This window comes from Arabidopsis thaliana, chromosome 5 (genome assembly GCF_000001735.4).
Source record: "Arabidopsis thaliana chromosome 5, partial sequence".
Taxonomy (NCBI): domain Eukaryota; kingdom Viridiplantae; phylum Streptophyta; class Magnoliopsida; order Brassicales; family Brassicaceae; genus Arabidopsis; species Arabidopsis thaliana.
Genome location: NC_003076.8, coordinates 16171349 through 16197164, shown reverse-complemented (window position 1 = coordinate 16197164; position 25816 = coordinate 16171349). Strand labels below are relative to the sequence as shown.

General features: G+C 35.5%; 5 protein-coding genes, 1 long non-coding RNA gene and 1 other non-coding gene across 13 annotated transcripts; 4 read left to right on the top strand and 3 right to left on the bottom strand.

The window, feature by feature from the left end:
• Positions 1 to 1276: 1276 nt before the first annotated feature.
• On the top strand, positions 1277 to 12515 carry AT5G40450 (A-kinase anchor-like protein). Of its 2 annotated transcripts, NM_001344333.1 has the most exons (15): positions 1414 to 1538; positions 1597 to 1696; positions 2175 to 2343; positions 2435 to 2652; positions 2739 to 2828; positions 2953 to 3393; positions 3487 to 3864; positions 4125 to 4592; positions 4687 to 4923; positions 5160 to 6926; positions 7007 to 7339; positions 7537 to 11385; positions 11497 to 11601; positions 11684 to 11809; positions 11923 to 12515. In NM_001344333.1, the coding sequence occupies exons 2-15, from the start codon at positions 1652 to 1654 to the stop codon at positions 12364 to 12366; spliced, it is 8670 nt and encodes a 2889-aa protein (NP_001330812.1). In that variant the 5' UTR covers positions 1414 to 1538; positions 1597 to 1651; the 3' UTR covers positions 12367 to 12515. The 2 variants fall into 2 exon arrangements, with proteins under 2 accessions (NP_198861.4, NP_001330812.1); NM_123409.6 differs by having other exon boundaries at positions 1277 to 1696.
• Positions 12338 to 15537, bottom strand: MKK3 (mitogen-activated protein kinase kinase 3). 6 transcript variants are annotated; one of them, NM_001344328.1, is made up of 10 exons: positions 15384 to 15537; positions 14915 to 15030; positions 14573 to 14827; positions 14265 to 14483; positions 14029 to 14166; positions 13763 to 13930; positions 13572 to 13685; positions 13201 to 13308; positions 12518 to 13110; positions 12338 to 12358 (listed from the first exon to the last, which is right to left on the bottom strand). In NM_001344328.1, exons 2-9 carry the CDS (start codon positions 15014 to 15016, stop codon positions 12652 to 12654), a joined length of 1563 nt encoding a protein of 520 aa, NP_001318713.1. In that variant the 5' UTR covers positions 15017 to 15030; positions 15384 to 15537; the 3' UTR covers positions 12338 to 12358; positions 12518 to 12651. The 6 variants fall into 6 exon arrangements, with proteins under 6 accessions (NP_001318713.1, NP_001332251.1, NP_198860.1 ...); NM_001344329.1 differs by having other exon boundaries at positions 14573 to 15030; NM_123408.3 differs by lacking the exon at positions 12338 to 12358 and having other exon boundaries at positions 12538 to 13110; positions 15384 to 15533.
• On the top strand, positions 13631 to 13751 carry U6atac*$. The gene has a single exon (NR_142887.1). It is a non-coding gene; the product is annotated as an other RNA (small nuclear RNA).
• Positions 15538 to 17262: 1725 nt separating the features above from the next.
• AT5G06045 lies at positions 17263 to 17567 on the bottom strand. The gene has a single exon (NR_142886.1). It is a non-coding gene; the product is annotated as an other RNA (long non-coding RNA).
• A 1866-nt stretch (positions 17568 to 19433) lies between these two features.
• On the top strand, positions 19434 to 20738 carry MYB22 (myb domain protein 22; the record flags this gene model as incomplete). The annotated part of the gene is made up of 3 exons (NM_123407.1): positions 19434 to 19621; positions 19768 to 19891; positions 20280 to 20738. The coding sequence occupies 3 exons, from the start codon at positions 19434 to 19436 to the stop codon at positions 20736 to 20738; spliced, it is 771 nt and encodes a 256-aa protein (NP_568582.1).
• A 1643-nt stretch (positions 20739 to 22381) lies between these two features.
• On the top strand, positions 22382 to 23825 carry OLEO2 (oleosin 2). Its single transcript, NM_123406.3, has 2 exons — positions 22382 to 22583; positions 23103 to 23825. The coding sequence occupies exons 1-2, from the start codon at positions 22425 to 22427 to the stop codon at positions 23541 to 23543; spliced, it is 600 nt and encodes a 199-aa protein (NP_198858.1). The 5' UTR covers positions 22382 to 22424; the 3' UTR covers positions 23544 to 23825.
• AT5G40410 (Tetratricopeptide repeat (TPR)-like superfamily protein) lies at positions 23811 to 25791 on the bottom strand. The gene has a single exon (NM_123405.4). It carries the CDS (start codon positions 25778 to 25780, stop codon positions 23954 to 23956), a length of 1827 nt encoding a protein of 608 aa, NP_198857.2. The 5' UTR covers positions 25781 to 25791; the 3' UTR covers positions 23811 to 23953.
• Between the last annotated feature and the right edge of the window lie 25 nt (positions 25792 to 25816).

Genomic DNA, 25816 nt, shown 5'->3' with positions numbered 1-25816 from the left:
AAAATAGAGAGCATATATTATACAAGTTGGGGGTGATGGGTCGGTCCTTGTAATGGCGGCCAGCTTTTTTGAAATTGAAATGGAAAATGTCTTATTAACATTTGCATAAGATTCCACTAACGTTGTGATCAATGATGATGATGATGATGATGATGATGATGATGTGATTTAATTTATATTTAGCTAACTTATAATTTCTGTTAAAGAAAACATGATAATTACCCCCAAATATAATTTCCATCTAGAATATATTCCTGCGGAATTTGATGGTGAAAAAAATGGAAAGTGCGGACGGGTCAATCACAAAATATTTTATCCTTTAAACGTCTAAATTTGAATTGATTGCGTTTCTACTAATTACAGGATAATTATACTTTTTCTTAACTATTTATTTTGTTGTTTCTTTACTGTTAAGAAAACAAATATGTACTAATATTAGTAGATTTTATTTAAAATAATATTTTCGTATTCAAAGGCAGAATCAGTAAATTCGATAATCTTGTCACTAATCCGATTCGATCTAAATGCTAAAATCTTGATTTTAAATTAAAAAAACCTTGGTAAAATAGAAACATACCACATATTACATACTTACAGAATTTTTGGTACATGTATCTAATTTCCACTCAACGAAAAATAGATTTCGTTATAAATATAGATTTAAATGGTTTAAACTATTCAAATTTTTAATTTGTAGAAAAAACAAAAACGAATTTGTATATGCACATACTTATACTAGATCCAAATGATCTTAGAAGAAATTAAAGAATATATGATTAATTAGTTAACCATGAAAATACTAACATAAGTGGGGAAACTATTATAACTAAATTTCTCAAAAACCAAAAATTTATGGGTTTTCTAACAAACTTTTTTTTTTTTTTTTTGTCGTCTTAGATTTATTATTTATTACAAATTATGACAACTATTAGTCTATTACATATACGAAAATCTGCTAATAAATCACAATATCTGAAACTCGAAACCCAAACTTTTTGGTGTAGAAACATTAATGAACCATTGGTCAACTAATAGCGCAAGGGGTTTCCACAAACCAACATTTATACGTAACGTTTTTTTAGTTTTTAAACACAAAACCAGAAACAAACAAATTAAAATAGATGACTAAACAAATCACCATTCAAGATTTTGTTAAAACTAAAACCTACACCAAAAACTAAAACTATAAACCTACTAAAAACTGCAAAGCATTCATGGCCATTTTATCCATAAATGATTATTTTTGTATTTTGTCCTAAAACACAGTGCTAAGTAACTATGATTCAAAAAAAAAGTTTGGAAATATTATTTTTGATTTAGTTCTATTTTGGTGATTGCCTTTAAGGGAATAATAAAGCTGGAAATTGAGGATCCTACCAATTGCATGTGGAATGATCAATTCAAAAGGCCCACAAAAGATTAATCTAAAAGCCAACTCAGCCAACCCAATTGAACAAATGTGCCAAGTTTTGTCACTATACATCATCTATCTGTCTTCTCACTGACTTTTTTTTATATGCCAAGTGATCATCATACAGGTCTGTCTCTAATTATCTGGGTGATTCAGAATTTGTACTCACAGTAGGTTTCTTGCAGAGAAAACAACTGTTCAAACCCTAAACCTCCAAATCATTTCTTCCCTGCATGAAAGATGGAAACTGGAGTTGTCACCATCCAAGAACCAGTCTCTACAAAGGTATGATCATGATGCTGATTATTATGCTACATAGATACATAGTATATCCTCTCCTTCTTTGAGATTATATTTTTTTTTTTTTGACATGAAAAAGTATGTTTCTGTTTCTACCTTCTTTCCTTTTTGTAGTCTTATGATTTACAATTTAAAAAAAAAATTATGATACAGATCTTGATAACTAGATATCATGAATCTGTAATCTGTAATCTGTTTTACTCTCTAGTCTCTAGCTACAGATTCTGTAAATTAGAACCTCTTTTTTTATCCAATATCTTTCAATAACTGGTATGTCTAAGACTTGCATATGACAGTAGATAGGTTCCAATCCAAATAACTTTGAACTGTATAGTGATGAAATTAACGTTTTGAGATACTAACATGTTGGGATCATAGTTTTGGTTCAAGCTTTCGGGTTAAGGCTCTGAATCGGATCGATGAAATTAACGTTTTGAGATACTAACATGTTTCTTATATACAGACTGATGTTGGGGGAGTTCCTGCAGAAGTAATACTTGAAAAATCATCCATGGAAGTACAAAAGGTAAACCTGAGTACTGTTCTTGATGATGAGATCACAAGTGGCGCCGATCGTGGAAACAATATTATTACGGGAGAAGCAGATGTTGCAGAGGTTGTAAATGGTTCAGGTAATGGAGCAAGAAACTGCCACACATTCAAAATGTTTCAGATTCTTTAAAAGCATGGAAATTTGTACTCAATACTGTTTTATACGATCAGGGGATAAAGAAACCGAAGAATTAAAACGCGAAAATGGAGAAGCGACAAAGACTATCTCGGTTCTAGATGACAGTAAGATCGTTAAAGATGATCAAGAATCTATTGTCGTTCGTGAACCTCAAAGCCTCAACGAAAAAAAAGAAGATGAGAAGATAATCTTAAGTGATGTGACTTTAGAGAATAAGAAAGAAGAGGATACTACCGGAAAGCCAGAAGAGGTATTTGTTTAAGTTCCTTGAAGTTTAAGCAATAGAGATGTACTGAGATAGAGAGTATAATTTAATGACTTTTTTGGTTTACGCAGGTTAGTGTCGAAAAGCCGGTAATAGAAGAAGATCAAACAGAAGCAAAACACTCACTAGAACAAGAAGAGGATATTGGTAACATCTCTAAGGTATTGACTGATACCACACCTGTTAAAGTCGATGAATACGATATAGAGAAGAGCTTGAACTCGGTATGTTTTTCAATTTATGTTGCTCCTATCAAATGAACTAAGAAATGGTACTCTATTGCAGGTATGTGAAGAGATACCGATAAAGACTGATGAAGTAAGAGAAGAAACAGATTCAAGAACTGTTGAGACCTCTGTAAATGGAACAGAGGCTGAGCACAATGCAACGGTTTCAGTAGAAGAAATCTCGAGGAACGGTGACAACACTGTGAATGAAACAGTTTCAGAAGATCAAACCGCGACAGATGGTGAACCACTACATGATGTTGAAACTATAAAAAGAGAAGCAGAACCGTTTTATAAGACAGTTGTAGAAGATGCTAAGATCGTGAATACTGAAGAAACTACAGCTCATGAATCTAAAATCTTGAAGGAAGATAATCATCAAGAGGAGTATGCAGAATCGGTAGAAGCAACCAAAAACTCAGACGCAGCAGAGCAAAGCTCACGTGAAGTGACTGTAGACAAAGAAAAGGAAGAGGACATAATCCAAAACATAGAAGAGGTCTTGTCTTAGTTTCTCGAAGCTAAAGATTATATTTGAGCAAAACATGTTTCAGACTACCTTGTTGACACAATTTGATTCTTTACTTTGCAGGTGCAAGAAAGTCCTAGTGTAATGGAATCACCGACAATACAAGGAGAGGACATTGAATCAAAGGCTTCATTAGACCATGAGGAAGAGATGGATAAAATCACAAAGGATACTGAGGAACAAGAACATGTGTTAGTGAGAGACGTACCAGTACCACAAAGTGAGACACTTGTAACGGAAGCTAAGACTGCAGAGACTTTTTCAGTCCAAGAAGCTGAGATCTTGAAGACCAATATTAATGAATCAGAGGCACATAGTGCCATAGGTGGAGAAGAAGACGGTCAAGAGACAAAGGAAAACACAGAACCGAGTAAAGATCTGAAAGACGATAAAGAGCAAGAAGATTCAGAGACGGTAAAGACCATCATTTCATCTGATGAGGTAAGGATACAATCTCCAGATGTTTTGATTTTCTCATGTGTTGATTCTTTGTCATGATGAAGATAAAACTAAGATATAGATGAAAACCTGAAATCTTGAAATTACTAGTTAATGATTTAGGCCAAAACTACTTTTGTCATATAGAGTTAACTCAAGTTTGCTTTACAAGTTTCTGATTCTGATAATGGAAAATTCTTTCACCTCATGTGCCCGTTTTTAAATTTTTGCATTCCTTGAACCTTGTTCCTTTCAATCAACAGGTGAGATCTTCTGATGTTCAAGCAGAAGTATTTGGTGAACATACCGAACCTTGTAGCTCGGAGATCAAAGATGATAGACATGGAAGAGACGAATCTATTGAGGTCAAAGCTAAGGAGACAGGTCCAGAAATAGAAACCGCAGTAGATGGTGAATCAGTACATGAAATTGAAACTACAGAAAGAGTTCTTCTTGAAGCAGAAAAAGAAGAAGACAAGGAAGAGATAAAAATAGATGAAGAACCGAGTCTGAATGCGATAGAGAAAGCGGAAACAGAGAACGTAAAGATAGTTATAGAAGAGCCTGAGATTGTTAATAATGAAGAAACTTCAGTCCATGAATCTGAAAGCTTGAAGGAGAATGCAGAACCAGTGGAAGCAGTCAAAAACTCAGATGGTACAGAGCAAATCTCACGTGAAGTGACTGTAGACAGAGCAAAGGAAGAGGACATAGCCCCAAAAACAGAAGAGGTTTTTTCTTAATTCTTTAAAGCTAAAGATCCCATTCCCTAGTAAAGCATTTTTCAGGAAACTTTATTAATACTATTTATCCTTCACTGTGCAGATTCAAGAACGTCCTAGTGAATCAAAAGCTTCACTAGAACCTAAGGAAGAGGTAGATCATATCTCAAATGAGACAGAGGAACATGAACATGTATTAGAGAGAGACGTACAACAGTGTGAGACCATAGAATCTGAGGCTGTTGAGACAAAAGAAGACACACAACCAAGTCTGGACCTGAAAGAGGATAAAGAAACAGAGGAAGCAGAGACATTCAAGACCGTCTTTTCGTCTGATGAGGTAAGGATACGATCTGCATAGATATTGTTTCTCTCATTTTTGTGCTTCTTTGTGTGTGTGTGATACTGATGATGATATTAAGTAATAAAAACCTGCAAATTTTGAAGTTAATAATGAATGGCATGCATGAGTATATTACAATGGTTAAGTCTAAAACTAGTTTTGTAACTGTGGAGCTAGCTCAAGTTTAACTTTACAAGATTCTGATTCTGTTGTATTTCTTTTTCAATCAACAGGTAAGATCTTCTGCTGTTCAAGAAGAACAATTTGGTGAACATACGGAACCTTGTAGCTCGGAGATTAAAGATGAGAGCCATGGAAAAGAAGAATCTGTTGAGGTCAAATCTCAGGAGACTGTTCAAGACGAAAACACTGAGGACAAGCATGATGTACTTAAAGTTCCATCTACAGAATCAGAGAAGTATCAAGGCAACGAACCCGAGACAGTTCTAGTCTCCAATACAGGAAGCTATGAGAAATCTGAAAAAAGTCCATCAGATCTTGTGTTAAATGTAGATAAAGAGGAGCTGAATGATGAGAAGATAAATGTAGATCAAGTTGATGGTACTCAAATTATGGAGGAACCGATAGGCTTAGACTCTAATGGGGCAGAGGCAGAGCAAATTGATCAAAACATAACCAATGAAACAGAGGAAATTCTAGTTGCAAAGCCGGTTTCTCTTCTGGATGTTAAATCAGTGGAGCAGATGCAGAAGCCAAAACTTGAGTCTCCCTCTGAAGTATCTGAGGAAACAAGCAAAACCGTAGATGAGAAAATCGAAGAAAAACCAGAAGAAGAAGTAACACTCTATCAAGAAGGTCAAGTGGACGGTTCCTATGGATTAGAGACAAAAGAAGAGACAGTTTCAGTACCTGAGAGTATTGAACTTGAAGAACAACCTCAGGAAGAAAGGAGTGTGATTGATCCGACTCCTCTGCAGAAGCCAACACTTGAGTCTCCTTCTGAAGTATTAGAGGAATCAAGCAAAACCGTTGATGAGAAAATCGAAGAAAAAACAGACAGTATTGAGCTTGGAGAAATAGCCCAGGAAGAAAGGAGTGTGACTGATCTGACTCCTCTGCAAGAAGAATCATCCCAACCAAATGAGCAAGAAAAGGAAACAAAGTTAGAGAAGCATGAACCAACAAATGAAGAAGTTAAATCTGATGAAGTCATAGAAGTTTTATCTGCATCACCTTCAAAGGAACTGGAAGGTGAGACTGTTGTTGAAGCCGAAAATATTGAAAACATAAAAGAGAATGAAGAAGAACAAGCAGCAGAGAAGATCCAAAAAAGTCTTGAGACTGTGCAAACAGTTGAATCTCCTAGTTCATTGCTATTTTCTTCTGAGGAGCAAGATCATGTGACTGTTGCTGAGGAAATAGTAGACGAAAAAGCGAAGGAGGAAGTACCGATGCTCCAAATAAAAAATGAGGACGATGCAACAAAAATTCATGAGACTAGAGTGGAGCAGGCAAGAGATATTGGACCTTCTTTGACTGAAATATGCTCTATCAATCAGAATCAGCCAGAGGAACAAGTCAAAGAGGCATGCTCCAAAGAGGAACAAGAAAAGGAAATATCGACGAACAGTGAGAACATTGTGAATGAAACGTATGCGTTGCATAGCGTAGAAGCTGCAGAAGAAGAAACTGCAACAAATGGTGAATCACTAGATGATGTGGAAACTACAAAAAGTGTTCTTCTTGAAGTGAGAAAAGAAGAAGAAGAGGCAGAGATGAAGACAGATGCAGAACCGAGGTTGGATGCGATAGAGAAAGAGGAACTAGAGACTGTAAAGACAGTTGTCCAAGACGCTAAGATCGTTAATAATGAAGAAACTACAGCTCATGAATCTGAAAGCTTGAAAGGAGATAATCATCAGGAGAAAAATGCAGAACCAGTAGAAGCAACACAAAACTTAGATGATGCAGAGCAAATCTCACGTGAAGTGACTGTAGACACAGAAAGGGAAGCGGACATAACCGAAAAAATAGAAAAGGTTTGTCTTAATTCCTCAAATCTGAGAAAAATATTACTAAGAAAACTTTATTAACACTGATTAATCTTTTTTCTGAGCAGGTGCAAGAAGGTCCTACGGTAATCGAAACACCAACAATTCAAGGAGAGGACATTGAATCTGAAACCTCACTAGAACTTAAGGAAGAGGTAGATCAAAGCTCAAAGGATACAGAGGAACATGAACATGTATTGGAGAGAGACATACCACAATGTGAGACCCTTAAAGCTGAGGCGGTAGATACTTCAACAGTCGAAGAAGCTGCGATCTTAAAGACTTTGGAGACCAATATTAGTGAACCAGAGGCAATGCATAGTGAAACCAGTCTGGACCTGAAAGTGGACAAAGAACAAAAAGAAGCAGAAACAGTAAAGACTGTCATTTTTTCTAATGAGGTAAAGATATGATCTCCATAGATATTGATTTTATCTTGCGTTGGCACTTTATGTGTGTGGAATTGATGATATGGTTAGAACTAAGACACAATGAACACTATGAAAAGCTTAAAATTTACAAGTTTTGACTATGTTGGTTCTGCCTATAAAGTCTTTTGATTCTCTGCATCAAAAATATTGATTCTTTCAATCAACAGGTGGGAACTTCCGATGCTCAAGCAGAGGAATTTGGTGAACATACCGAACCTTGTAGCTCAGAGATAAAAGATGAAAGCCAGGGAAGCGAAGAATCTGTTGAGGTAAAATCTAAGGAGACTGTTCAAGGCGAAAGCAGTGAGGAGAAGGATGTGAATATGCTTGATGTACAATCTGGAGAATCAGAGAAGTATCAAGAAAATGAACCTGATATATCTCTAGTCTCGAAGACAGAAAACGGAGATAAATTTGAAGAAATTCCATCTGTTGTTGAAGGTGCTGGATTAGATGAGACCACACACAACCAAACTCTTCTGGATGTAGAATCAGTGGTGAAGCAATCTCTTGATACTCCTTCTGAAGAGGAAACAAGCAAAACCATAGATGAGAAGATCGAAGATAAACCAAAAGAAGAAGTAACATTGCATCAAGAAGGTCGAGAGGAAGGTTCTTATGGATTAGACACAAAAGATGAGGCAGTTTCAGTACTAGAAAGTAGGGAGCTCGGAGAACAACCCCAGCAAGAAGAATTATGCCTGGCAAATGAGCAAGAAAACGAAACAAAGTTGCAGGAAGAGCAAGTAGACAAGCATGAACCAACGAAGGAAGAAGTTTCTAATGACCAGCAGAGTCCTGTTGAAGAAATATCTAATGAAGTTATACAAGTTTCGTCTGCATCACTTTCAGAGGGACCAGAATATGAGACCGTTGTTGAAGCCGAAAAGATTGGGGAAGAACAAGTAGCAGACAAGATCCAGAAAAGTTTTGAAACAGGTGAAATAGTTGAAGCGCATAGCTCATTGCCATCATCTTCCGAGGAGAAAGAACATGAGACTGTTTCCGAGAAGACAGACGATGAAAAAGTGAAGGATGCAGAACCAATAGGAGATATGAGGGAGAGAGGTCTTGACATTGCTGAAACAACACATCTGAGTCTTCCATCCGTTGATCAGAAAGAGGATGTCGATGAAATTCATATTCCATCAGTTGCATTGCCATTGGATGAGCAGGAAAAAGTTACTTCAACAGAAAAAGGAGAAACAAAATCAAGTGAAGCTGAAGATGATAAACCGGATGAACATGTCGATTCTTCAACCTCGCCAATGTTATCAGAGAAAAATGATAATGAAACTCAGACTTCAAAGACATCAGAAGATGTATGCATGCAACAAGAAGAGTCTGGGACACTTGAAGTTCCAAAGCCAGAGGAGTCAAAAGAAGACAAGAGCCAAGAAATTTCTGAGACCATCGAAGAAATTGAAGCTACTAGTGATCAGACTCTTCCCATCGAAACATCACATACAGATAATACTCTATCATCTGAATTAGTGTCAGAACAAGATGACCAGAGTCCTAAGAAGGTTGAGGAGATTCATGAGGAAGAACCAAAGGAAGCACACGATGTAGAAGCTACGAGTGAACGGAATCTTCCAGTTGAAACATCCGATGCAGATAATACTCTGTCCTCTCAGTTAGTGTCAGAAACAAAGGAAGAACACAAGTTACAGGCTGGAGAAATCCTCCCTACCGAAATTATTCCAAGAGAATCATCTGATGAAGCTCTAGTTTCCATGTTGGCTTCTAGGGAAGATGATAAAGTGGCTCTTCAAGAAGATAATTGTGCAGATGACGTTAGAGAAACAAATGACATACAAGAGGAACGATCTATTTCTGTGGAAACAGAAGAGAGTGTAGGAGAAACAAAACCAAAAGAGCATGAAGATGAAATAAGGGATGCACATGTCGAGACTCCAACCGCACCAATAATCTTGGAGGAGAATGATAGTGAGACTCTGATTGCAGAGGCAAAGAAAGGAAATGAAGAAATTAATGAAACAGAGAGAACAGTGGCTTTGGACCATGAAGAAGAGTTTGTGAACCATGAAGCTCCAAAGTTAGAGGAGACAAAGGACGAGAAGAGCCAAGAAATTCCTGAGACTGCCAAAGCAACAGAAACTACTATTGATCAGACTCTTCCAATTGGAACTTCACAAGCAGATCAGACTCCATCCTTAGTTTCAGATAAGGATGACCAAACTCCAAAGCAAGTTGAGGAAATTCTTGAAGAAGAAACAAAGGAAACACACAAGGTACAAGCTGAAGATATCTTTTCTACGGAAACCGTTCCAAAAGAATCATTCATTGAAGCTCCAGTTTCCATGCTTGCTTCTGGGGAAGACGAACCAGTGACTCCACAAGAAGGCGATTATGCAGCTAACACACAAGAGGAACGACATGTTTCTGCAGAAACAGAAGAGAAGGTAGGAGAAACAAAACCAAAAGAATCACAAGCCGAAGGAGCAGAAAAATCAGATGATCAGGTTGAGGATGAAAGTACAAAGAAAACGGATGTTGAAGTGGCTGGGTTAGAAAATGATTATCCTACAGAGGAGGCAGAGCATGGAGATGAGACTTACTCAACTCTTCCAGTTGTTGGAATCTTGACACAACTCCAAACTACATTGGAGACTGAGAGAGCAATCAATGATTCTGCATCATCGGAAGTAAGCATGATAAAAGAGCCTGCAGATCAAGAAGAAAAGAAAGGTGATGATGTGGTTGAATCAAATGAAAAAGATTTTGTTTCTGATATCTTAGAAGCAAAAAGATTACACGGAGATAAAAGTGGAGAAGCTGAAAAAATCAAGGAAGAAAGCGGTCTTGCAGGGAAATCTCTTCCAATAGAAGAAATCAATTTGCAAGAGGAACATAAAGAAGAGGTAAAGGTACAAGAGGAAACTAGGGAGATTGCACAAGTGTTACCTAGAGAGGAAATTCTGATTTCATCTTCTCCATTGTCTGCTGAGGAGCAAGAGCATGTGATTTCTGATGAAAAGCAAGAAGAACGTGAGCCACAACAAGATTTCAATGGTTCAACATCAGAGAAGATAAGTCTCCAAGTAGAGCATCTCAAAGATTTTGAAACATCTAAGAAGGAGCAGAAGGACGAGACTCATGAAACTGTTAAAGAAGAAGATCAAATTGTTGATATCAAAGACAAAAAGAAGGATGATGAGGAACAGGAAATTGTTTCATCAGAAGTGAAAAAGGATAACAAAGATGCGCGTGAGCTTGAAGTTGGTAATGATTTTGTTTCGCGGGATGGGGAAAAAGAGGAAGTACCTCACAATGCACTGGAGAATGAAGAAGAGATGAATGAGGTAGTTGCATCAGAGAAGCAAATTTCAGATCCAGTGGGAGTCATCAAGAAAGCTAGTGAAGCTGAGCATGAAGACCCTGTTGATGATATAAAGAGCAATGATGATAGGGATTTTCCAACAGAACAAGCACCAAAGGATCAGAGCGACGAGGTTAGTGCTGATGAAACTGTCCCTAAAGAAGCAATAGGCGAGGAACTTAAGGTTCCATCCTCAAAAGTACTAGATGATATTCAAGAGAACAGTAACACGGAAGCAGTGACGAACTTTGCTGACCGAGATCTTCCAGTACAGAATCTAAGTGAACTCATTCAGTCTCATCAATCTCCCAATCAGGTGGAAGAAACATCATTTGAATTCAACAAGGCACAAGAAGATAAAAAAGAGGAAACTGTTGATGCTTTGATTACGAACGTGCAAGTGCAAGATCAGCCCAAGGAAGATTTTGAGGCTGCTGCAATAGAGAAAGAGATATCAGAACAAGAACACAAGTTGAATGATCTCACCGATGTCCAAGAAGATATTGGTACATATGTTAAAGTGCAAGTTCCTGATGATGAAATAAAAGGTGATGGCCATGATTCAGTTGCAGCACAAAAGGAAGAAACTAGCTCAATAGAGGAGAAGAGAGAGGTTGAACATGTCAAGGCAGAGATGGAAGATGCAATCAAACATGAAGTTTCCGTAGAAGAGGTAATATTTAAAGCAAAGAAACATAGGTGATTTCGTTAACTTAGATGCTGTGGTTTTACTAATTATCATTTGTTGCTGACCGAAATTTTTAATGTGATATTGGCAACGCAGAAGAACAACACATCTGAAAATATTGATCACGAAGCTGCAAAAGAGATAGAGCAAGAGGAGGGTAAGCAAACAAATATTGTCAAGGAAGAGATCAGAGAAGAAGAGGTATGAACCTGAACATTATTCAGTGTTTCTTTTGTTTTCATACTCGTTTAATATCTAAATCATAGAAACCATGTTTTTGCAGAAGGAAATAAATCAAGAAAGTTTCAACAATGTGAAGGAAACTGATGATGCGATAGACAAAACACAACCCGAAATTCGGGATATTGAAAGCTTGTCTTCCGTCAGCAAAACACAAGACAAACCAGAGGTACAATATACTTTGGTTTGGTATCATTATCCTGCTTTTTCCATAAGTAATGGACACAAATTCTTTCAAAGTCACAAGTCCTGAAAACAAAAGCTTATTTTCATTTTTTGCAGCCAGAATATGAAGTTCCAAACCAACAGAAAAGGGAAATAACCAATGAAGTTCCAAGCCTGGAGAATTCAAAGATTGAAGAAGAACTACAGAAAAAAGATGAAGAATCTGAGAACACCAAAGATTTGTTTTCAGTAGTAAAAGAAACTGAACCAACATTGAAAGAACCGGCAAGGAAATCACTATCTGACCACATCCAAAAAGAGCCTAAAACAGAGGAAGATGAGAATGATGATGAAGATCATGAACATAAAGATGATAAAACAAGTCCAGATTCAATAGTGATGGTTGAAGCTAAAGATACAGTAAGCATTGTCAAGACTCATAAGAAATCTCACGGCATTCTCTCTGGTGTTGGTTCAAAGGTAAAGCATTCAATTTCTAAGGTCAAGAAAGTACTCACTGGCAAATCTTCTCACACAACAAAGCCTTCATCACCTACATAAGTGAAGAAACAAGAAAAACACAATCAGTGTCTATAAAAGGTTTTTTATTGGTTTGTTATTTTTTTTATTGGTTTGTAATATGTGAATATTACAGATTTGTTTGTGGGGTTTTTCACATGTTCAATAAATTGGTTTGGTTATTTGTTTTTACCTGATCATTGGCTAATTCTCTCCGGCACTTTTTATGAACCTTAAACAAATACAATTACATATGTTAGTAATTAAACAAGTTCATAGTTACATTATAGTACAGTAGAGAACAAACGTTTTCTCATGTGTGTTTATCTAATCTAAGTTTGTAATATAAAGCTCTTGCTTAGCAAGAAAATACTTTCCAATAAGATCACCAGATTCAACAACAAACTGTTCTTGAAATCGGCCAACACGTCTACTTGCGACATCGAAGCCAAGATCTTTGAAACTCGGAAGCCCTTCTGCTTGGACTCCATCACCACAGATCAGAAACTGATTTCCAACAATAAACGATCCAACAGCACGAATTATGACTCCACCACTGCCGCAAGGTTTGCAATGAAGCTTCTCAACGACATGAACAAGTTTCTCACTCGGTAAATCTCCTGTTAATGTGTTACGAATGTCTGATAATGCTGAGAAGATTTCAGTTGATCCTGTGTTATGTTTCCCAGAGAAACTGAAAACTGAAGTTTCAGTGTAGAGCGATTTTGCGTGGTGCCAAAGATCATCAAATCCATCAAAGAGGGAGTAATAATGTATGGTGAGCATCTGAACAAAAATCCAATAAGATCATTAATGTTAACTTTAATTTGGTATTTTCGAACTAAGAAAAGTCTGATAAGATCATCATATACTTACATCAGCTAAATCTTTCAATCTCTGAGTTGGATCAAAGATGCTTTGAACAAAAGTCGCCAAATCTACTCTTTCCTTCTCGTGTTTTGTAATAAAAGGGTGTGACAAGAGCTGTTCAAGTAGCAGAGGAAACACCATCAGACTTGAATCAAAGCAAAGCTTTATAGGAATTATCTAATAAATTCAACAGAAAGAATCCAATTCTTAACCAGACTTGTATTAAAACAAATAAATACAAAGAAATGCATCGAACTTCTAACAAACAGACGAATACTAAGAGAAGCACCAAACTTTTAACCACAATTTGCTCTAAAAATGACTTATTTCAGTAAAGTACTAGACTGGTAAATGTATGACATTTCAGTTTTACCAACCTGGTCAGCTGTTGGTCGAGCATCTGGATCCTTCTGGAGGCAAGCATCAATGAAGGAACAGAACTCTGGTGAGAATTCTTGTTTTGGTGGTGTTGGTGAAGGATCATCCAATATCTTCATTCACATAACAGTAATTAGTGTAAATATAAATAATATATCGGAAGAAAGGATTTGGGGACAAGTTGATTAACCTGCAACATAAGATTAACAGGCCCTTCATTAGCTATATACGGAAACTCTCCAGTGCCGCATTCAAAAAGAGCGAGACCAAGGCTCCATATATCAGCTGGATAAGAATAACTGTCATTCCTTATCCTCTCTGGTGACATGTAGGTGACAGTTCCAACAAAAGTAGCACACTTTGCAACCATCATTTTCAGATAATACAAGTTAAAAACTCATCAAAAAAGGATTACTGGATTAATAAGGAGTGAAAGACTGAGATACAATCACTAACCATAGCCATTGAATTCTCAAGGCCAGCACTTATGCCAAAATCGGTTATCTTCGGTTCCCCTTTGAGATTTATAAGCAAATTAGCAGGTTTAATGTCTCTATGAACAAGATGTCTCACTCCATGCAAGTAGCTCAATCCCTTAAAATGAAATCACATCACTAAGAATGAATTTATATACACTTAAAACATAACGCATATATATGTTGCACATTATAGAGAGAGTTAAGTATCTTTACTTGCAAAAGTTTGTGGAACAATGATGAAAGAACCGGCTCAGGTATCTTCTTTGTTACTTTTAAAATATCAGCAAGAGATCCTCCATTCATATATTCAAGAGCTATGCTGATTTGTCCCGAGTCTGGACTATAAAACGCTCCGTGAAAATCCACAAGTCCTTCATGACAAGGAGCTTCACACAATGTCCGTATCTCTGTAAGCAATTGCTGCCTTTTCTCCTGCTCACCAAAATCAGTACATATTCAAAAACACATACTAAATGGAGTCACATTTTTCTCTTTAAACTAGCAAAAGAGATTAACATTACCCTTTCAAAGATATTAATCTTCTTCAACGCTAAAATTCTATGATTAGGGATATGAATAGCTCGTTGAACAACGCTGCTAGCTCCGCTTCCTATAGCTCCAAAAACCCGCATTTCGTGAGAAGCACATTGATACGTCGTCTCGGAACTTTCAGACTCATCCACATGAGAAGATGTACATTTTTGTAACCCGAGCTCGTTAAAATTATAAACTCCATATGATCTACTAAGTAAATTCACAGTCCCACCATCAGATAACTTCACAAACAAACAAAAAGAAGATAAAAGTAAACAAACCAGAAACATAACAAAACTTCTTAACAACGAAAATCACAGGAATCTTACTAAATATGAATCGTTTGGATCCAAAGATGAAGATGAAGAAAAACCCTTCTCAGCATCAAACAATGGAGACAGCTTCTTCTTTAGCTCCTCCAATGCCGCCATGATAACTACTTTTTCTGTAACACAGACAAGAGTCAATGAAAAAACCCCAACCTTTTTCTAAATTCGAAAACTTTCTATTTAGAAGAAACTAATTTAGCTAAAAAAGAAGATTTCTTACTTAACAAAACATGAAAAGTCCCCAAAATTTTCAAGTTTCTATAAATTAATTTCAGTTTTTCTTATAGCCCTTCAATAGAATTGGATTCAAAGTCGTGATTAGTCAATAAAACAGTTATAATTCACAAAACATAACAGTGAACTAATCGTAGAAAATTCAGAATTAAATCAACGGATCAAATTCACAAATTCAAAAAAATCATACAAAACCAAAATGATATAACTCTTAGAATTACAGATAAAAACTTACCTTTGTTACTCTCAAAGTTTGTTGCTTTTTTAATAACCCTTTTCGTTCTTCAAAGGTTTGGTTTTTCTTTTTGGGTGTCTCCTTGAGATGTGGAAGATGAACACCCCTCTCTAATGTTTCTCTCTGAAGAAGCAACTCCGACAATAACCCTGTGTCGTTCTATGTTTTGAAAACTAAATTACGTGCCGTTTTAAAAGTATTAGATAGCACGAAGTTTAGTTTGTAAATTTGAAACGAAGAGTTAATTGTGTTTTCGTGGGCCAATATATATTAAGAAGTGGCCCAACAACTATCTCCTCCAGGCCCATAAGTTTATTTTTTCTCAGTCAGTTCCAGGAATTTACAACCATCTGTATAATGTCCCTAAACCCCAATTTACAATTGAGACACCATCAATGAAACTCAAAAGAAATAATATTGTGGTTTAAAGGCAAGGAAATCAAATGAAACAAGGAAGGATTATAAGTATAGGTTTTTTTTTTTACTTGATTACGTTTGATCCAATTCATGGAAACGTAAAAACTATTTAACAATTAAAGTAACATAATTACATAAACCATCTTTAACATAAAAGTCAGTTTACTACCTCGTACGGTATGTGTTCCAAGTTTGTGTGCATTCCATATGGTCCGAAAGAAATAAACCTAGACGTAGACATGGGGAACAAAACTTGTCTCCTTCACTCATGTCTTCTTTCATTGAGCGTATCGTCCGAACTCTAGAACAGACTTTCAAGTCAAAAGGAAACCACAACCAAATTCGAGGATGTCTTAAGAATTTGGTTTGGTGAAGGCCCTAGTGTTTGTCTTTGGTGCTTGAAGGCCCTACTGTTTGTCTTTGGTGTCTTTTTATTTATAAACGTTCTGAACTTTTAGCATAAGGTTACATTGGCGGAAAAAAGTATAAGGTTACATTTATTATACAAAATATGTTTTAGGATGAATAACATTCATTCAAAAAGAATCAAAGCAAAACATGCCAAATAAAATATTTGATTTTTGTCCACTTTTCATGATGGGCGAAAGTGTGAAACCTGAAACCTGGTTCTTGATGTTCTGGAATCAAATTACTTATGATGTTACTTGTATGTACATTTTTAATTAGACTCATAAAGTGTCAAGTCAACATAAGATATTTTCTTTAAAGTTTTTCATGGATTAAAAAATATTCGTAAATTATATTCAAAACTTAAAATTTACTAATTATATATTTTGTTAGCATATAATCGTTAGTGTCCAAAACTGTTTAAAACTTGTGCAAAGTCTCTTCGGTTCTAATTTGTTTTCAAAATCAGAGATATTTCTCCACCATAGATGAAGGACGAAAATAATACTCATTCTCTCCCATTCATTCAACAGTGAGGCGGAGGTGGTCGTTGCACCATGAAAGGATCTCTGATGATGCACCCAAGAAGGATCAACCGTAGACATATGCATGGAGACGCTGGAGATGTATAGGGTGAGCAAATTTTGATGGATCTAGGCAAAAGTTTGATTTTTCTTAACCCTAGACACGAAGATTCTAAAGAAGTATTCGGTGAACAAACTCTGCCAAATTTGGACAGAAAATAAACTAACAAAGGTGATTCTAGATTAGAAACAAAGTAGACTAGCCTGAAATGCAAACAAAGATAAACCAGAGAAGTATCCAGTTAATTGCACATATGCGCTAGAGGAAAGATTTAGTACCATGAACTGCACACAACAATAATAGATCGCAAGGAGGCAAGTGGAAGACACAAAGATCATTATCCAAACAAGGGTGAATGGAGGAGATGCTGCTAGGTGAGGTGGTAGAAAAGGAAGGACCATAGGTCATAACACCGGAGAAAACTCCCACAAATTGGAACGAATGGTCAACTTGGGGCCTGAGGGGGCGGATCTGGAGGTCTGAGGGGGTAGCTCACACCAAAGTCGTAGAGATCGGACTTCATAGGTAGTGTGGAGACATGAGCAGCTCAAATAGAGACAGCGAAAAGGAGGCTGAAAGCATGAGAGTTAACATCTCAATAGCTACACAAACCATGGAGAAACTAGACTAAACTTCTCGTCGGCGACAAGGACCACTAAAATACGGATCAGCTGGGAAGGATTGGGTGATCGATCCACGAAATGGAGTTGAAGATGTTTAGATAGAGGACCTAACAGAAGAGCACTCATCTTGAACCAACAAGACGGATGCAGCCACATTGGAGAACATGCCTAGAATAATTTGAAATTTAATTTCAGAATTTTTTTTCTTGCTTTTATATAATTATGGTTGAATTATTATTTAGAAGTATTTTATATTATTTTAACCAACACTGAACTGATTTTAGAAAACAAAATGAAACCAAAATGACATTAAATCGAACAAAATCAAATAATCACCAACTTGTATTTAAGTGAACCAAATTATGGATTTGATGACTTCTAAACATAATCTTTTTGTATGTATGGAAAATTGAGATTTTTTGACAAAGTGATATAGTGATATCTTTAGCGGTAAAAACACTAAAGATTAATAGAAAGCGTAGGAATTTAGTATTCTATGGAAAAGTAGAGTAGTTATTAGTTAATTTAATGTTCTTTACTATAATCTTTGTTTTTTAAAGGAATATAAAATATGTTATTTCTGAAAATACGAACGTTACTTTATCAAAATGTTTAACGAGAAATTATACTATTTTAATAATTAAAAAACATAATATGGTTGGCATTTTTTCATAGGAAAAATGTTAAAATAAACGAGTTTTCTATGGATGGTGAATTGAGAACTAGTTGAGTCTAAACAATTGAGTACTTAAATTCAAGTATTAATGGACTCAACCTAAATATATTATTAAAAAACTATCTTCAGTGCTCAAGAAAATAAAATAAATTTTATCTAACAGAAATAAATTCATGACATGTATGACACGTGTTGTAATATGTCAAATTTTCTCTTTTAAACACAAACGCTCTCATAAATCATTATAATTTCATAATTATTTATTACAATTTAAGAATATAAATGTCTATTTTATCCTCAAGTTGATATTGTATAACTCCTCATCTCAAAATCTTAAAATTAGAACAATATCTAAAGTACTATCTTTAATTACATCCAATTATCTAACTAATTATAGTGTGTACTTTTTTGGTTTTTTGGCCCATGGTTTTATATTTAACTCACTTTTATTATCTATAAAACGTGAAAACAATGATTTGTTAAAATTAATGACTTGTAAAAATATTTGACAAGTCAAAGTCTTTGCCACTCAATTTCTACAAAATTCATTAATACATTTGTTACCTTTTAAATAGATTTTTACCTTTTTTGTTTTATTTAATTATTTGAAGTACACTTTTTTATAACCACTCACTTCTTATCGTCTTATCTGAGTATCGTTCTTTCTAAGATTTTCTATAACTTTCCGCCCATCTTTGGGTTTCAATATTTGTTTTACGGATTTCTGCACTCGATCTTTGTACTTCTTAGATTCATATCGAGATTTAATCAGTTTTCCATTTTAGAATCATCATTTCAATTCAAGTTGGTGTTTAAATGGAATTCTCATTGATCTCCGATGAAAATTTCATCTTAAACGATGCTCATCGATGTCCTGTTAATGATGATGCATCGCATATACCAAAAAATAATCTTAACTTTTTCAATGACAATTTAGGTCAATCTTCTCGTACTGGATGGTCTTTTTCACCAGATCTGACTGATATCTCTAATCAGCACCACCAAAATCTTATACCTTTGATCCCAAATTATGATTCTCAAAATCAGAATTTGGATACTAATCAAAACCATTTGGTTTACAACTCTTCCTCCTATGAAATTCCATCAAACTACCCATTCATGAGTATCAAATCCTACTCAAATATTGATACTCTTGAGCAATCTATGAATAACATAGTCAACAACGGAAAAATCCATATGATCGATAATCCCCCAATTTTTGCAAACCCTAAGGGTATATTCGAAAATTTTCATGATTTGCAGGAATACACTATAGGGAATGAGATTGTACACAATGAAGAACTGACTAATAAGGGTTATGAGCCAACTCTTGATAAGGTAATGGGTGAACCTCAATTATTTGATGTGCCAGTGCTAGAAGGTATCAAAAATACAACCAACGAAATCATGAATCAACTTGAAGATGATAAGATGAAAAAAACTTATGAGAATAAAAAGGAGGCGAGCACAAGCAAATATTTGAAGAAAAGTGACATCACCAAAAAAAGATGGACAGAATCTGAGGACATGTAAGTCTTCATTTTTTTTTTATTCTCAAATAAATTTAAAAACTATTATTCAATTTCCTCCTTGGGAATTCTCATATAACTTTTTTTTATTGTATGCCTTTTATTTTATTTTTTGAGGATGTGAAAATATATTGTAATGTATATAGAAAATTGAAAGAGATGGTGGCACTTGAACCCAAAAAATGGACAAAGGTCGCAAAACATTTTGAAGGACGAACACCAAAACAATGCAGAGAGAGGTGGCATAACCATGCTCGTCCTAACGTTAAGGTGTTCTTTTCTTTCATCTGCCTATATTCTTATTTTCATAATTTAATATAAATGATCATCACAGCTTATATGTGTGTGAAAGCAACTACGTTCTTACAATGTTCACGCACACATGTATAGAGTATAGATTGAAATTCATATAGTTGAATAGTAGTGTGGCTAACGATTTAATCACAACAATTTTAAAAATTTATATTTAGGAGTTACATGTGATACTTACAAATAATCTCATCATGGATACAAAATACATTGGCAAATTTTGTTTTCTCATAGTTATTACGAGGGGTTATTAAAACGTGCATCTTTATAGTTTGTATCTTGCTTCCATCAATAAAAGTGTCATATACATACAATAATAAGAGAATGATTTACGTATATGTGATTTCAGAAAACTACTTGGAGTGAAGAAGAAGATCAAATACTAATTGAAGTACACAAAGTAATTGGTGCCAAATGGATCCAGATCTCAGAGCAACTTCCGGGGAGGAGCTATAACAATGTTAAGAACCATTGGAATACCACAAAGCGTCGGGTGCAAAATAAAAGTGGTCGAACTGTCAACCGTGTCGGCAATAACATCCTTGAAAACTACATAAGGAGTATCACAATCAACAACGATGATGAATCTGATGGTGAACCGACAAACATTGAGAATTATCATGATGACTCTGAAGATATGTTATATGGGGAGATGAATTTGAGTCCAGAGGCTATAACGCAGACCACCAAACCATTGACCGATGCTTCTACAATATCACCTTATATTCCGATGCCAAAAGAAAACTATACTCTGGAGGTTTGTGAATCACTGGAGGACTATCTAGAGCTGCTGCGTTGGTGGGATTAATTTCCAGTGAAGGAAATTTCTTTGATAATATGATATTTTCTCACTATCGTGTGAGATATCTATCTATCTATTTCTTTTTAAATTAAGCAAATTTTAATTTACACCGTTTTGGTGTATATCTCTATCTATCTATTATACAAGAACTATATAAGTTATGTTACAGTGGTGTACTATTTTAAGTGAGTGACATAGTATTTTCTTCATATGGTTAATTAATCAACAACAATTTCCCAGCTTACTATCTATATGTGTACTTTAAACTTATATTGATAGAGAACTACAAAATTATGTTTTTGTACAAGAGAATTTGGTCTTCGGATCAATAATTTCTCTAAATATAATTTGTAAAGCCAACCCTATAATTTGTAAAATCCATGTATTACACACCAAAAAATTCAAAAGATAATCATGATTTGTTATAATTTTCTTTTTTTAATTGTGAATTGACAGACAAAAAAAACATTACATTGTGATTTAAATTCAAGACTTTGACTTGTTAAGGAAACACCATGATTCATTATTTTTTCTTCATTTGTTACATTGTCACTAGAAATATTTGATCTAATTTTATTATGATAATAGACTACATACAACATATGCGATTACGATTTTGACATGTAATCTATTTTAAGAGTATTTAACATTTAAGCGTGTTGAAGTTATAACAATATCATATAAAATGACATATCTAAAAGTGATTTTCAATATTATGCGATCGATTTTGGCTAAAACTTATAAAAAAACTCATGGGAATCTTTAAAATTAGAAATCAAGTCTTTTTAATAACCCGAAGTATAGTGAATCAACTGCGGAACAAAAGTGGATTTACATCAAGCATGTGTGTGAAACCACATACAAGGTTAATAGTACGTTAGCCGTGAGCCGAGTCCAAACGAATACGAATTGCTACTTCTAGCTAGGGATGATTGTTTTGATATGCAATAAGAACGTTCCTTTCGGTATACGAAAGTGATTGTAATACTCCGAGTTGAAAGAAGTTTTGATTAGGAAATGAATCTGAGTTTGGATGCTAGAATAGAATCTGCCGCACCGTTAGTGTTTAGTTGATGTCTCTACATGACTACATCATCTTTGTGAACTAATATATAGTAATGGGGATTGGATTGGCACAAAACTTTATTTACGGAATCATTTTCTTAATTTGATACTAAAAGTTCGAAATCGAAATTTTGAAATCCAAATGTGGTGCAAAACTACATCGTCCTATCTTCGATTTCCCATCTTCTTTTATAATTTAACATGGATAATTCAAAAGCTATTGTCTAGATTACATATTTTGGATTCGTTAGTCACATAACCAAAAATGAAACTCTTTTGATGAATTATGTATTTTCAAATTTGTATTGGAGATCCTTTTAGACTTCGGACTCAAGTATACATGCATAGGATAGTTTTCTTTTGTCTTGCTTTAAATTCGTGTCAGCGGAGAAAGCGAAAACATCTTTTAAAATCTCATGAAATGAAATAAAATAAAATAAAAACTAAAAGAAGAAAAAAGTTGAAACTTGGAAATCATGCAAAGCCACACCTCTACTACTCTAACATCTCACCGTCTTATGTGTCCTCTTCTCATCTCTCCAACTTCTTCTTTAAATAAACCTTCTCCAAACTTTTCTAGTTTTATTACAAAGAAAATAGGTAAAAACAATTTCTCATTAGCTTACAATGGCGGATACACACCGTGTCGACCGTACTGATAGACACTTTCAATTTCAGTCGCCCTATGAAGGCGGCCGAGGTCAAGGTCAGTATGAAGGTGACCGTGGTTACGGTGGTGGCGGTTACAAGAGCATGATGCCTGAAAGTGGCCCATCTAGTACCCAAGTAATGTCTTTGTCTTTATATTTATACATTCTCTTAATCTTTATACATACAAAGTTAAGAAATGATTCTTTACGGATCAATGGAGTCTATGTTCATGGAATCTTGAAATATATGTTCAAATAAATTATGAATAATTTTGACACTGTTCGATTTATATGGTTACATGCATAAAACTTCTTCTTGATCTTCTTTTTGTTATTGCGAGTTAAATATGACCTTCAAAACATCACAAAAATGGTCAGATTGATATGGTTTTGTGATTGTACCTTTTCTTGATCTCATGCTTATGATTGTTAATCGAACATAATTTTTGATCTCCTAGGCTTTTTTTTTTTTTGTGTCCGATCAAAATATGGTTAGTCTTATTCTGGTTGTTAATTGAATAGAAATGTTTTTTTGCAATGTCGGTCTAAATGTCCCAACCATTACAATTATATGTATACACCTTTTGGTTAAATTTGCATGCATATATATTGATTTGAATCTAACGATTGTTAACTTGTATCATTTAAAAAAAAGGTATTGTCCCTGTTGATTGGAGTCCCTGTCGTCGGTTCGCTACTTGCCTTGGCTGGATTACTTCTAGCTGGTTCGGTGATCGGCTTAATGGTTGCTTTACCACTATTTCTCCTCTTCAGCCCGGTTATAGTCCCAGCGGCTCTAACTATCGGGCTTGCAATGACAGGCTTTTTAGCCTCGGGGATGTTCGGTCTAACCGGGCTTAGCTCAATCTCATGGGTCATGAACTATCTTCGTGGGACAAGGAGAACTGTGCCTGAGCAATTGGAGTATGCTAAGAGGAGAATGGCTGATGCGGTTGGCTACGCAGGACAAAAGGGCAAAGAAATGGGCCAGCATGTGCAGAACAAGGCCCAAGATGTTAAACAATATGATATTTCTAAGCCACATGACACTACCACTAAGGGTCATGAGACTCAGGGGAGGACGACGGCTGCATGATGAGTTTTCAGTATGAACGGTAGATATGTGTTTTCACTATTATGTCGTTTTTTCTGCATTTTCAATATGATGTTATGTGTTTTTTTTGTTTGGCTTTTTGTTGAACCGTGTATGTGTTTTATGTTTTTGTAAGCATGAAAGATCGCAAGTGTTGTGGTAATATTTGAATGTAATAATATGATAAGTTGATAAATCATGGGAACATTTAAATTAGGTGGACATGTTTAGCTATTTGATACTCACAGTTCTTTAGGTTTCTAGTTTTTTTTTTGTCTATATAGAGAAAATGAAACAGTGCAAAACTTTACAGTTCTATTGGAGGTTTATATGTGTATGCAATTTTTTCATATTATACACACACACACTTGAAAGAGTAAAATTGACACTTGTGAGGATGAGAAATTGAGATACTACCAATAATCGCTACAAGAGCATGATCCGTCTAAGAAATGATGAAACCTCTTAGAATCTCTAATAATGATTCTCCTTTTCTCGATCAAAGATATTGCTTTTGCTGTTTCATGACAATCCCCACAAATTCTAAGATTCTTCCTTATGATAATTGGCTCCATTGGACTAACCACCAAAAGCCCAAACGCCATCGCAATCTTCTCACTATGTTGATTGATCATTTCCTCTTTAACATCTTCACCAACATCATGTAATACAAACTCTGTTTTTGATTTATATCCCATTTCACTCTTCATCTTCTTCCTAATCTCTTTCAGCTTCTTTTGTATCTTCTCTGATTCAGGATGAGACCAATCTCCAACAACAAACTTATGAATTTTGTTACCATGTTCAATGTAGCTACACCCTGAAGCTCTTACAAGACCTTTCTGTTTCATCAGATTCCTTATTCTTGAAGCATCTTTCCATAGACCAGAAGCTGAATAGATGTTTGAGAGCATTACATAGTTTCTACCATCACGAGGCTCTAATTCGAACAATCTCTCTGCGGCTTTTGTTCCGAGTTGTGTATCTTTGTAAACCCTACAAGCACCAAGCAAAGCTCCCCAAACACCAGAACTAGGCTCCATTGGCATTTCTTTGATCAATCCATAAGCATCTTGGAGAAGCCCGGATCGACCCAGTAGATCAACCATACATGAATAGTGATCTAACCTCGGGTCAATCCTGTATCTTTTCGACATTGTTTCGAAATAATGCTTCCCTTCTTCTACAAGACCAGAATGACTACAAGCATTTAACAAGTGAGTGAAGGTTACATGATCAGGACTAATACCATAGTGAACCATGAGCTCAAAATGCTTGATTGCATCTCTTCCAAACCCATGAGTGGCATAAGCAGCAAGCATTGCAGTCCACGCCATACTATCTGGAGAAGTAATCTCATGAAAAACCGTAGACGAATCCTCCAACCTCCCAAGTTTCGAATACAAGTCTAATAACGCTGTCGTTATACACTTGTTTCCACTGAACCCACCAAACATGATTAGCCCATGAATTCCTTGCGCCAATCTCACTACACCCATGTCTTCACAGCTACGGAGAACAGCCAGAAAAGTGGCTTGATCAGGCTCGTGCCCAACCCTTCTGCTCATGTTAAAGTAAGCCAGACCTTTTTCAGCTAAACCGTTCTGCAAGTGAATCACAATCATCGTATTCCAAGAAACCAAATTCTTTATACTCAAATCCTCAAACAATTTGCAGGATGAAGTCAAATCTCCAGTCTTTCCATACCAATTGATAAAAGCATTCACAACTTTAACTTCCTCAAGTACACCAAATTTCATCACCAACCCATGAATACAACGTCCTTCTTCCTTACTTCCCCCGTAAACACAAGCCGAGATCATCGACAAAAACGTAACTTCATTAGGTCTAAAACCCACCTCAGATATCATCATCCTAGACAACACCTCAAAACATTTCCCCAAATAACCTCTCCCTGAATACCCAGATATTAAAGAGTTCCAAGAGACTAAATCTCTCTCAGGCATTTCATCGAACAGCTTCTCTGCACAAACATCATGACCCAATCTCAAGTAACAACCAACAAGCTGGTCCCCAATAAATCCATGGCGGTAACTCACACTCTTCACTACTTTACAATGAAGCAAACGACACAGTTCAATGGAGACACAAGACTTTACAGCAGCTATAAGTGATGAAACATTTGCATCTAAACTATGAACAAAACTAGATTGGCTCAAAAATCTCCGACGATATAAAAATCTGAACTTTGAACATGAATACACATTTGCTTTGATCATCTCTCATTGTTATTATCTTTCTCTCCTCAAACCAAA

Bases quoted from the DNA above. Each gene is read 5' to 3' on its own strand.
- AT5G40450 (NM_123409.6), top strand. From the start codon at position 1,652: ATGGAAACTGGAGTTGTCACCATCCAAGAACCAGTCTCTACAAAG. The intron at 2,344-2,434 runs GTAATGGAGCAA...TTATACGATCAG, and splicing joins AGAGGTTGTAAATGGTTCAG to GGGATAAAGAAACCGAAGAA. The intron at 3,394-3,486 runs GTCTTGTCTTAG...TTTACTTTGCAG, and splicing joins TAATCCAAAACATAGAAGAG to GTGCAAGAAAGTCCTAGTGT.
- MKK3 (NM_001344328.1), bottom strand. From the start codon at position 15,016: ATGGCGGCATTGGAGGAGCTAAAGAAGAAGCTGTCTCCATTGTTTGAT. The intron at 13,931-14,028 runs GTTAGTGATTGT...ATGGTTGCAAAG, and splicing joins TTGAGAATTCAATGGCTATG to TGTGCTACTTTTGTTGGAAC. The intron at 13,309-13,571 runs GTTGGTAAAACT...CTACTTGAACAG, and splicing joins CTCGACCAACAGCTGACCAG to CTCTTGTCACACCCTTTTAT.
- OLEO2 (NM_123406.3), top strand. From the start codon at position 22,425: ATGGCGGATACACACCGTGTCGACCGTACTGATAGACACTTTCAATTT. The intron at 22,584-23,102 runs GTAATGTCTTTG...TTTAAAAAAAAG, and splicing joins GTGGCCCATCTAGTACCCAA to GTATTGTCCCTGTTGATTGG.
- AT5G40410 (NM_123405.4), bottom strand. From the start codon at position 25,780: ATGATCAAAGCAAATGTGTATTCATGTTCAAAGTTCAGATTTTTATAT.